Source organism: Onychostruthus taczanowskii, unplaced genomic scaffold (assembly GCF_017590055.1).
Source record: "Onychostruthus taczanowskii isolate IOZ18803 unplaced genomic scaffold, ASM1759005v1 scaffold57, whole genome shotgun sequence".
NCBI lineage: Eukaryota > Metazoa > Chordata > Aves > Passeriformes > Passeridae > Onychostruthus > Onychostruthus taczanowskii.
The window spans coordinates 3,791,674-3,803,817 of record NW_024503346.1 but is presented as its reverse complement, the minus strand read 5'-3'; the positions used below and the strand labels follow the sequence as shown (position 1 = coordinate 3,803,817).

The following is a 12,144-nucleotide window of genomic DNA, read 5'->3' as shown; positions in this document are numbered from 1 at the left end:
ACAAGCACTTTGACAAACTGCATTTTATTATTTTCACACTTCATGGAGATCATCTCAATGAAGCTACAGGACCAAGAATGCCTTTTTCAAGTTTTTAACATTGCATGGCTCCCTAGAATGGCAGCACTTCAGTGTCTTGTAGAGAAATGTTTGTCTGGTGAGAAATTCACCATTTCTTTCTGTCTCATCACATGTGATTCCTGCCTATCAATGTGTTATTTTTCTCACAAGTATTTTTTTAGTAGCATTGAGTAAATCCTCAGGTGCTTCTCCACGTCAGGCATTCTTAAAATGTCTGGCTTTACATTTTTCTCAACCAGTTCTGTTTGCTTTCTTATTAGCATTTAGTAACTTTTTTCTTCTTACTGTCAAGAAAGCATTAAAACCATTTGTTTGCTAAACATCAAAGTATATTGTTACATTTCTGCCTCTGGTTGTTCCAGTTTAGTAATTTGGAATAACAGTGAACCAAACTGTCATTTTTAGAGGGTCAGAGCCTCAGTTGGTGCAGTGTAACAACCAGCTTCTGCTATTCCACCAGATGGAAAACCTTAGTTGAGATCATCCTTTTGCAGACCCTGTGCTGATGAAGAAGTCAAATGGTTTGGTGCATAATAATTATAATCTCTTCCCAATTATCCCTGGGGGAAAAAAGAGCTTTAGGAAACATGTTCATTTCCTGCAGTAAGTAGTCATTTAATTAAAGAACAAAAGTAACAGGAATCAAAAATGCTTGCAGCTGTGATTCTGTTAGACAGTATATAAAAAAGAATGAAATTATAATACATTAAATTAGTTTTTAGAACATGAACTTAGGTGTTTTACAAACTAATTGTGGTAAGTTCAAAATGTCTTGTCAACGTAATACTGGATGACAGAGTGTCATGTCCATTTATGTCAGAGGCCTTGGAATGGTAAAGCCTGTACATGCACAACATCTCCTTTTCCAAGGCAGCCTGCAAACCAGTTCCACTCAGTGGGAAAGGAGAGGAGGAGGCTCTTCCAAGGAGCTTCATTCAGTCTTTTCCAGCAGCTTGTCCCACTCCACAGGCCAGACTCTTCTGCCTCCAGAGCTCGGGGCTGGCGTCCTGTCCCCAAGCGCTGCAGAGGCTTCACTGCAGAGTCCTTCTGTCCCATCAGCGTCCAGGGAGCCTGCACTGAACCTCAGGGAAAGGCTTCAGCGTTCCCTGATGTGTGTTCAGCAGCAATATCAAAAAGTAAAGACAGATTCTTCTCAGAAGAAAATTTCTATGGCCTGTGAAATCTAGGAGAAAAGAGAGACGTTTTTCAAACCACTGCAATAGAATTCAATTATTTTTTTATTCAATTATTTTATGTTAGATTACCACAATTTTTAAAAGCCCACAGAAGTATTCATTTTGTTTAAATGTGCAGTGACAGTGCTGAAGAATATTAGCAACTCTTAATTTTCCCCAGCCCTGTGCACGACTGCAGTGCAGGTACAGTCCTCAGGGCCAGTGTACCTTGTCTGCATTTCTTTGGGAATGCAATTGCAAATCCAGGTATGTAGTTGATGTGGGTTTTTTCTTTTAGTAAATGAAGCCACAGTTTGTCACTGGTAGCAATATTCTTCACTGTGCAGTGATCTTGTTCTTTTTGAGAGTTAAATAATGTTGAAATGCTTTGTAAAGTATGAGCAGATACTGTTGGTGAAATGTTTGCTAGTCTTGTGAGTCTAGAATAAATATTCTTCTTGCTCTGGAGGCTTGTTCTTTTGGCTGAGATCCATAATTAAAGCCCCAATCATATGTAACGCCCTAGCACTAATTGTAAATTGGAAGCCTGTTTACTCCTAATATCCTGAACAAATTTCCAAATCTCTCATTATCCTGTACTCAAACTCCCCAGGTAGCTCCAATTAGGAAACGTGTAGCTCACTGCCAGACTGAAGCTGCAGCCATCCCTGTTCCCTTCCCACCTTCATTCCATCAATGCAGTGAAGCTGCTTTGCCCTTAATGATGCCTTTTTGCAAGTACCAGAGGCTGTGGAATCAGCCTCTCATGTTGTTCCTCCTCTTGAAGAAGGGAAATGAATGTTTTAATGTGTGTTTGAACAGAGTCCCTGGCACACGGAGCAGGCACTGCCCTGAGCAGGTTCCCAGTGGAATCTCCACACGTGGAGAGTGACAACAACCCAGCCCTGCTCTCTCTCCTGACCTCCTCCTGACAGGGAGTTGTGTCATCAAGTTACCTGGGGCTCCTTCCAATAGCAACTGCACTGACAGGGAATACAGAAATCCCCAGGCTGAATCCTTTAGAACAAATCCAATTAGAACAAAGGCATTACCTTTGTTCTAATTGGCACTGGCCTGTTACAGTCAGTGCAGTTCTGTATTTCTGAGCAGGGAATTTTCAGTGTTTGTGACAAGGCTGCAGACTCAAGTACATTTCATTCAGAGATCTTTAAACAGTGTACTAAGTTGTTCTACTTTAAAAAAATCACATTGTTTGCTATGCTATATACTTTTTTTTGTCCTATCTTTGGTGCAAGGAATGCCAGTTGAGGGGTGCTCTGGAGAATGTCTGCAGGTTTCTTGTTATGTGCTAATAAAAGCCCCCCAAAAAATCAGAAAATTGGGTTCTCTTCAGGAAAAGAAACGCTCCAATTTTCTTTTAATATTAACCTCCCTCTGCATATTCTCCCACACCCAGCATGTAAGAGTGAAATCCACAGGTTCAGGAGTCAAGCAGAGTTTTTAGCAGGCAGCAGAAATAAACAGCTGGAAAACTGACCTTGTCAAATGTTTGCTCGATGCATGAACCTCCATTTCATTACTTTTGTATTCATTCAGCTCCTTCCGAATTGCTGCCTAGGAATTGAAAAGAGAAAAACATAACAAATTATGTTGTGCTTGTGAGCAAAATCCCAGAGCTGCAGGGCAGAAGAGTTTTCTGGGGTAGAAAAACCAAGTATTGGGCATAGCAGAGCACTCTGCTGGTAGAAATGCTGAATGTTTGGGTTGTATGGATTGGTGACACAATAGTTCTCATTCGATATTGATTGCTGAGAGGGTCACTGCTGTCTAGAAGCAATTCTGACAGAATAACACCTCAGAGCTGGTTGTCTCACATCTAACAAGATTCCAGTTAAAATTTATTAAAGATTAGGAGAAGCTGCCAAGAAATTGATCCATTTTTCAGTCACAAATGCAAAGGTACAGCTCTGACCCTGACGTCCTGATGTGTGTCACCAGTATGAGCAGAACTGTCACTTTCTTAAAGCTGCCTTGTTAATTGAAACATGAACACTGACACAGTAAAACCAGGAAAAGTCCAATTGTAATAAAAGTACCTACAAGGAAAATATAAAACGCTTATTCTGTTGATTACTCTGGAATAGCTTATTCACCATTTTAGAGAGTTTGGGAGAGCAGCTACAGGAGTAGAAGTGCTCTGTTCCTTTTCTATGAGTCCTCTAAACCCATTTGTCCCTTACTGGGGAGACACTGGGATGTGAACCAAAATGTTTGATATCTCAGCACAAAGTCACATTAACAGTCCTGTGTCTGCCATTTTCCAGTCTTTGTCTCAGCATCCTGCTCCTTCTGCTCCCTGCAGCCCTGAATCTTCCCAGTGTTTTGGCTGGAATCATGGTGAGCTATTCTTACTACTGAAGCCTCTAAATGTGACACTTAAATTGGGCTGTGAATCAGCTATGTGGCAGGTATGTGATGGGACAAAATGAGAGCTCAGGCTCGGGAGAATGTGGGTCCTCCTTGAGCATTCACAGGAAACAGGAGAGGAAATCTTTGCATGTTTGGGACAAAACTTCCAGTCTGAGAATAAAGATTAATACTCTATTGGCTGGAAATGGTTTTGATTTGGAGCCCAAATATTGTATCCACCTTTTTGGGTGGGTGGGTAGAAGCCTTTCGAGTACTAAATAGGCTTTTTTTTTTTTACATTGGTATGATTTCAACACAAAAAATCATGGTAAACTTTAGAGAGATGAAATGTTGCAGAGGTTCAAGTCTGTTGGGAACGTGATGTATCATTACAAAGCAAGGAGAAAGCAGAACTCTGTGGTTTGTCAGTACCTTGTCTGCTGCTGACAGTCGTGTCCATGGTTTGTCTGCTCTCCTGTCATAGTCCTGTGCTTTTGCCACTTCCACATAATCACTGAATCGAATCAGGATCTTTCTGTCTCTTAGTTCATCAACTGTAGGTCTCTGGTTAAGCTGTATTCAGAAGTTTTGTGAAATAAAACCAGGGTTAATAACAAATGAATCAGTAAAAAATGCAATATTTGCTTCTTTTCATCTTGGCTCAGTGTGCATTTACAAATATGGAAAACCACCCAGCCCCTGGAAACTGAAAATATTTTAACCCAGATATTGATAAAATATATTTTCAACATGTAAAGGAATCATGATGGATTTTTTTATGATCTCTGGACAATTCTGGATGCTGGAGGATGTTCTACTACAGGCAGAGGCAGATTGTCTGTGTGAGATTCTCAGCACTAGATCTACTGTAAGAATTTCGGTCTAGCCTGAACAAGTTATCAGCATATTTGGTCTGTAATTCCATTAGGGATTTCTAAGAACAGAACAACAAGATCTTGTCCTTATTCTGAGAATATTTTAAATGCAAAAAGAAATGTACTATGGGAGCAGACCTGGTGTTCAGCAGGCAGTCAGCTCTGCTACAATGAAAAAGTCCTTTACCAGCAATGGAGCTGACAAATATGCCACAATACCCATTTCCTGAGTAAGTTTATATGTAAATATTCTACTAAATCTCATCTAGCTGGGATAAGGTAGGTATGTCTATAACTGATATTACCAGACACTGCTATCAGCTACCAGACACTGCTGAGGTGGATGCATATTAAGGGAGGTTCTGTGTAATAACAACCTCTATGGCTGGGTGATATTATAGTAATTTTGCTAAATTTCTAAAAGCTAGGAGGTATTGTAAGATTTTACCTTTCTTGTCAGTCTCTGCTTGATTTCCCTCCTCTCCTCCTGTTCCGTTTGATCATTTCGTTCTGCGGAGAATACAAAAAAGACGATGACTTTCCTCATGAGGAAGTTTGGTGTTTTCCCAGGTTCCAGGCAATAACGAGCACAGCCCAACGAGCAGCTGGCAGTTGTGTGTTTTGGTAACTCAGTGCATCTCTGGTGTGAGCTGGAGCACGGAGTCACCTCTCCGTGAGGACACCGCGCCGGTGCCAGTGTCAGCTCCGAACTCCGCGGGGATTTAATGAAACAGCCACACCAACGCTCCAGCGGGATAAACCTCAGAAGGAAAATCAACACACTCCATAGCTGATCAATCATCCTGTTTTACTCCCCATATTGCTGGAGCCATTCATGCTGTCAGATGCTCAGGAGTCACTGCAGCAGCTCCAGGGAGAGCCCGTTCTCTCCTCAGCCCTGCTCTCTCAGGCTGCATCACTCCTGGCACTGGCTGGCACCTTGGCTTTCCCTGACACGAGACCCCTTCCTCCTGCCAGGATTCCTGTGCAGAGCTCTGAGCTCAGCCCCTGTCTTTGTGTGTTGTGCCTATTAACATTCCAGCCGTGAGAACTCCTACACACTGGCTCTAAAAATAGCCCAGAGTGCTGTAACACTGAGAAATAGATCCCCTGCCTTAGGAAAGGAGTTAATGGCGTTTCTATTCCCAGTACTATCTGTTACTAAATTAAGGCGTGAGCCCGTGACCTGAACAAAGCTGCAGAGCCAGAGAAAAAGGTTTAACCATTCAGGGATTTTCTGGGTACTACTCTGAGGTTTATTATACCTCTTGCATTAGATATTTCCAGTGTTAAAGCACACACGTGATTTCTACTATGCCTCCAAAACCCACTAGCACTGCAGATGGATTTCCAAGATATTTTTAACAATGAAGCATTTCTCTCGCTGATTTTTTCACTCATTAGATGACACTGAGATGCAATCAAATATATTTAAAATAACATAGAAGTGCATAGCTCCACCTGGCTAGGGCAGAAATGGGAATCAAATGAATTTAAAATGCTATAATGTGCTGCATTACAGTTCAGTGGCAAGGCACAAAATGTAAAGAGAACAGGTCAGCTAAAATTAGTGCTGTGTCAGGGATGAGCAGCTATTTCAGTCTGCAACGTGTAAAAGAACAGGCTTTCAAAACTAGAGGGTATTCTTAGATATAGAGACACCTGCAAGAAGCTATTCATTCAGCTTTAATTCATCCATTTTACAGCAGATATTCCTATTTTGTATTTTTTTTAATTAAAAATAGATAATTTTCTGTGGTGTAGTGCCTTTTAAAGATATGATGTGATATGCAGTGAAAGAACTGCCCAGAGAAGCTGTGGCTGCTCCACCCCTGGAAGCCTTCAAGGCAGATTGGATGGGGCTTGGAGCAACCTGGACCAGTGGAAAGGGTCCCTGTCCATGGCAGAAGCTGGAACAAGATGATTTTTAAGGTCCCTTTCAACCCAAACCTTTCTGTGATTCTATGATTATAATTCCTAAAGAAAAGCCAAAAATACACATTTCTCATGAAAAGATATTTTTCCAAATATATTAAATTATTCACTTGAGTTCAGTGCTTATTTCAAGCTCCAAGAGATAAAAGAAATAGTTATTTTACAAAAAAAAAAATAACCTGAGATTTGACATGAAATGCTGGCAAAGGGATTCTAGAACTCAGGAATTATTACTCAGCCAGCCCAGAGAGGCTTTTCCCATCACCATCCTTCTGCCCACACAGATCCATTCACTGCTGAGGGCTGGTTTTGTAAATCTCAGCAGAGATGCTCCCAGGGCTGAGGGGGCCTGTGCAGAGCTGGAACTCATTCTGTGTGACACTCAAGCATCTCCCTGGGTTCACGAGGAAGCAGGGACTGCACAGTGGGGTTCAAGAGATGCCTCCTTGGCTCTGGCTTCAGCTTTCTGTTCAGCAAGGACACATCTGACACCTGGGCTGTGATTTTTAGTTCATTGCTTTTCATGCTTGGTGAGAAGCCAGCAGTGTTTCTGTGGTTAAAGGAGTTGGAAAATCAACAAAATTGTAAGAAAGTGCTGGCTTTAAGTTTGCTTGTTAAGTATTACTTTTATCTCAGAGGTAAGAAATCATTTTTTCAAATCTTGCTGAGATTTGCTTTAATTTAAGTGTAACTTTTATCTCAGAAACAACTCCCTAAAAGAGGTAAGAAATCATTTTTTCAAATCTTGCTGAGATTTGCTTTAAAGTGACAGTAGTTGTACGTTTTTCTTTTTTTACCAGAGTTGTACAAATGTGAATTCTGAGTCCACAAAAGAACTTCTGTCAGCAGCACCAATTATGGACATCAAAGATGGTGGGAAATGCACAACTTAAAATTGCACAAACCCTTATTACACCTGGAGGAGGTTGTGGGGATTTCACTGAAGGGCTTTTTATACTGCTACAGCTATACAGGATACTCAGCTTTTATTATAATGGCAGAGGAAAATAAAATGGAAGTGGTTCTGATCCCAGCTGAACCTGCATAAAGCCTGAGCAACTCAACAGAAGTCAATAAATCTGCTCCATGCTGGGAGCTCTATAAATGAGATACAAATCTAGACCAGTATGTTTAGCTGGTATGCAGGAAGTATCTCTAATTCTGCTTTATCTTCTTTCTGCTTTATCTCTCTCTAAGCTCATTATATGAATGTATTCAAACTTTTTTATTATTAAAACTGGTCAGTTTAACCCAGATTAAGGATGTAACCAACACACTTCAAAAAGTAAACAAAAAGGAACAGATTTTTTCAGTGTAGATCAGCTTTTCCTTAGCCTGGGAAAAACCAAAGAAACAGATTTTCAGAGATCTTGGTTACTGACTCTTAAAAATCTGTCTCCACATAGTTCAGGATCTTGGGTTACTGCATTTTCCCTCCTCCCTAGCAGATGACAGATGAAGTTTGGCCAAGTTCACCCACCCATGTTGCAAAGAGGGTTTCCTTTCCTCCTCGAGCTGTGCACATGCAAAATAGAGCTCATTTTACTGTGGGTGATGTGGGCATTGGAACTGTACAGAAAACACTGCTAAATAAAGGCTGCCTGTGGAACCCCTTTGTGTGAAAACTGAAATGAAATTCCAAATAACTTCAATGGCAAGAGCATAAGGTTTTTCCCTAGAAATCACTAAGAAAGTTTCGAGACACAAAATTGTAGGTAATGCAATGCTGATGACTTTTTTCCCAGTGAATTAGAATCTCATTATCAAATACAAATCAAACAGTGTAGGCAGCACTGCTTGTGTGACAGTTTTATGCTTGTTTAATGAGAACCTATAGTTCACATCATTCTGGGGTTTGTCTTTCAGAGCTAAAGAGACTTAATAGCAGATGGATTTCTCCTTTTGAGATCCATAGTGGAGACAACTTCAAAGCTGTCTCTCCCCTTCCCCTAATTCAGCAGTTTTAAGGGGAGGGATTATGTCCATCACTTGTTTGATCCCTTGGAAAGACTTAGGAAAAGAGTTGCAAGTTTTGCCTTGTGAATTTGAGAGCTGCTGAGAACACTCCCCTGTGGCAGCGCCTGTAACAGGCCTGGGACTGTCCCTCCAATAATTCTGGTATCTCAGGCTGATCTGTGACTTGGCTTTGGAAGATCTCCAGTGACATGAGTAAACAGACCTGGACAGAATCACATCTCTGCAAGCCACTCTATTGGCAGTGCTATTCAGTGTTTGCCCTGAAAATCCATGTCTTGAAAAATGTCACTCCAATTCTCATGGCACTGTGACACTCAGATTGTATTCCCCTCTTGGACACCAGTAACAGTGGAATCAGAATGCAAATCATTTGAAAGCCTGAACTTGAACAATTCTTTTTGTCCTCAAATTGCAAGTCTTTGTGAAAAATAAAAAAAAAAAAACGTTTAGGTACAGAAAATTATCCCATTGAATTAATTTGTCTATTTCAAAATAATATGTTCTGGAAATGCAATCACTAATTTCAACAGACATATATAACATACTTTAGGAAAAAGAAGTACTCACGTTTCAGTATATTCCTTCTTTCTAGCTCCTCAACAGCGGGTCTTTGGCTGAGTCGCCTGCGGAAAAACACCAAAATCACATTTTGTACCATGCCTGTTCTTTGGAAAGTCTGTAGAATTCTGACTTCTGGTTGGTGTTTTCCTCAGGAGGGGACTACAAAATCTCTCTCCAGGACTCGTGAAGAAGGAAAAAGAGAGTCCTGGCAGAGAATTCTTTCTTATATGATTTTTCCCAAGTGCCAGGAATGCAGGTAAAAGTTCTCTTCTAGTGTGCTCTGCTGCCAGTGAAATGCTTCCTCAGAACCTGCATCCTTTTCATCTCACTTTCCAGACAGTCAGTACTCTCCAGAGGTAAAATTCACTCTCAAGGTGGTTATCAAAGGAGTTTCACAGAGATCTTCTGCCTCTATCACTGCCTTCACCTTTTAATCACACACAGCAGCGCATTTCCTTTTCTCTACTCACACCAGCGGCGCATCCTGACAAGGGGCAGGCTGGGCAGAAATAAAGCTTTGCTGTGATTTTCATCCAGCAGCCTGATCCCCCAGCTCTGCTCCTGCCTGCTGAGTGCAATTCGTGTGCTGCTCACAGCCCGGCTGTCTGAAGGAGTGTCTTGGTTCCACCTCCCCTTCTCTGTAGTGCTGCCTCAGGATTGACTCTCCCAATCATATGATCGGTGCCACAGCGATTTTATTGCGCATACTAAATGAGACTCCCCCAGCAGGCACTGGATATCTGCAGAGGATCTCAGGTAATTGGAGCCCTCCCCTAGGCAGGCAGACTCTCACACACACAGAGGCTGCGTTTGCTGGCTTTCGTGTCAGAATGCAGCCAGCAGATCGGACGGAGCTCCCGATGCTGCCTGGCCCGCGCTCTGGCGGCGCTGGGGATTCTCATCGCCGGCTCCCAGCAGATGTTGCCAAGCCTGAGATGAAGTTTCAGGCACAAAGAAGCACTCAGAGCAGGGACCACACTGCAAACTGCTGCAGTTGTTCCTCTGCTGGGTATATAAATGAATTATTATAAAGTCATGCTGTAGCAGGATCTACATTTTATCAAATATGCAAAAATGAAGTAATTGTTAACACACTGCAAAAAAAAAAAAAAAAAAACAACAAAAAAAAAAACCCAGTAGAATCACCTAATTCTAGTTTTTCCTTGTTTTGTAAGCCCTACCCAATATACCTTCTAAATCAGCTCTGTGGTCATATGTTGTCAGACCAACAACTCCTCACCCTTTTTAAATTAAACTCTCTGGTGTTTAATTAAAACTCTCATCTTTGGCAACAGAAAGCACCACAACTACTGCACCAAATCCACACCAACAGAAACCTTAGATAGATGAGCTCTTGTGCAGAAACACCTACAGCCTAACTCTCACTCTCCCTTCTTAATGCTTTCTATCACCTAAGGCTTTTCTCCTGACCTCTGGGACAGATACTCCAACAGCAGAAGTTGCAATAATCCCAACTGGAACAGGAATGATGCTGAAACTAAAGGCTTTAAACATGTATTTTAAATTCCTGTTACCCTTGGACTCCTTCCTGCATGTCTCAGAAATTACACAAGTCCAGCTAGGTTTTGTTTGAAACAGATAAAGTGCATTTTCTCATATAAATCAGGGAGAATGCCTTACTTGCACATCTCCTCTGAAAATGAAAGGTCCACCTGACCTGCTGCTCATATGCTTCTCTCAGCCATTCTTAATTACAGCCCTGACATGTGAGATTAATAGATTCTCACAAATCTGTATATTAGATTTCAGGGGCCTCTTTTAAACTGGGAGATTAAAAGCCTAATAGAATAATTAGAACTATGAGAATGCAAATGTATATGAATATTCTTTGATTCTGTGTGAATGCTCTGTATTTATATATAATATGTATGATGATTATTTAAACCCCATTTCCCTTTTGGCTTTGATAAATACATGTAAGTGCTCATTTTTCTGCGCACACCCTCAGCTTTACCTTCAGCAGAAGGCAAAGGTGGAGACAGACACAGGAATATGTGCACATGAGAGCATTGCAGGGGTTTATTCTGGCCTTTTCAGAGATACAGACCACACTTGCAAACTTTGCGTCACAGTCACAAGACTTTGGACTTTGGTTAAAAATAAATTTCTAACACGGTTTCAGGAAGGTGGGGATAGAGTGAAAACAGCAAGGACAGGGAGAGTCACAATCAAACGAGAAGTGGCAAAAACCTCTGACAATGTTGCTGTCAAGGTCTGGGGACATTTCGGGTCTATTTGTTATTTCTGCTGTTCAGGAGAAGCCTCTCTGTGCCCAGAAACAACTTTCCCTTCCTTCCTGAGCTGCTGTGGGGTGGCTGGGAGCTGCTGAAGGTGAAGGGCTCCAGGTGCCCTGGCAGTGATGGGTCCCAGGGGCTGGAGCACAGCCTGGGGTCTGCTGAGCTGGCCCGGGGTGACTTGGAGCTCCAGACCCCCTTTCTGCAGGACTTCACTGCAGACACACAGTTTGGGCTGGGGCTGTGTGTGGCAGAGTGTGGGGATTGGGAGCAGGGCTGTGTGTGGCACAGTTTGGGGTCCTTGGGATGGCTCTGTGTGTGGCACAGTTTGGGGTCACTGGGGTGGGGCTGTGTGTGGCACAGTTTGGGGTCACTGGGATGGCTCTGTGTGTGGCACAGTTTGGGGTCACTGGGATGGGGCTGTGTGTTGCACAGTTTGGGGTCAGTGGGGTGGGGCTGTGTGTGGCACAGTTTGGGGTCACTGGGATGGCTCTGTGTGTGGCATAGTTTGGGGTCACTGGGGTTGGGCTGTGTGTGGCACAGTTTGGGGTCACTGGGGTGGGGCTGTGGCAGAGCCCCATCCCCAGTGGGCACAGCGGTGAAAGCAGGTGAGCAGCACTGACAAGGAGCAAGGAGCCATGGAGTGTGTGCTGACCAACCACCAAGGGAACAGGGGATACACGGGTGCAGTGCATCAACATGAGGGGCATAAAAGGGTGGGCTGAAGAACAAGAAGGGCAGACACTTGCACCCTCCTGGAGTGGTGTTGCTCTGTATGGATCGAAGCCTCCTGAAATTGTACTGGGATACTCTGGGTATTGTGGCCATCTCGACTGTGACACGTCTGTGACACTTTATCACTTGTGAGGTGACTCCACGGCCTTGTCTGGTCACCCCTCAGAGCGAGACCCCCGT

The 12,144-nt window shown here is 42.7% G+C and overlaps 1 protein-coding gene across 2 annotated transcripts in view; it reads right to left on the bottom strand.

Annotated features, from left to right (window-relative positions):
• Positions 1 to 675: 675 nt before the first annotated feature.
• The window catches only part of PHACTR3 (phosphatase and actin regulator 3), a 101,319-nt gene continuing 89,850 nt past the window's right edge, over positions 676 to 12,144 (bottom strand). For both annotated transcript variants that reach the window (XM_041417897.1, XM_041417898.1), the window contains exons 9-13: positions 8,981 to 9,036; positions 4,950 to 5,011; positions 4,059 to 4,199; positions 2,755 to 2,831; positions 676 to 1,264 (exon numbers count right to left, since the gene is read on the bottom strand). In XM_041417897.1, the coding sequence (XP_041273831.1) occupies positions 1,249 to 1,264; positions 2,755 to 2,831; positions 4,059 to 4,199; positions 4,950 to 5,011; positions 8,981 to 9,036 (352 nt within the window). In that variant the 3' untranslated portion in view covers positions 676 to 1,248. The remainder of the gene's footprint in view (positions 1,265 to 2,754; positions 2,832 to 4,058; positions 4,200 to 4,949; positions 5,012 to 8,980; positions 9,037 to 12,144) is intronic.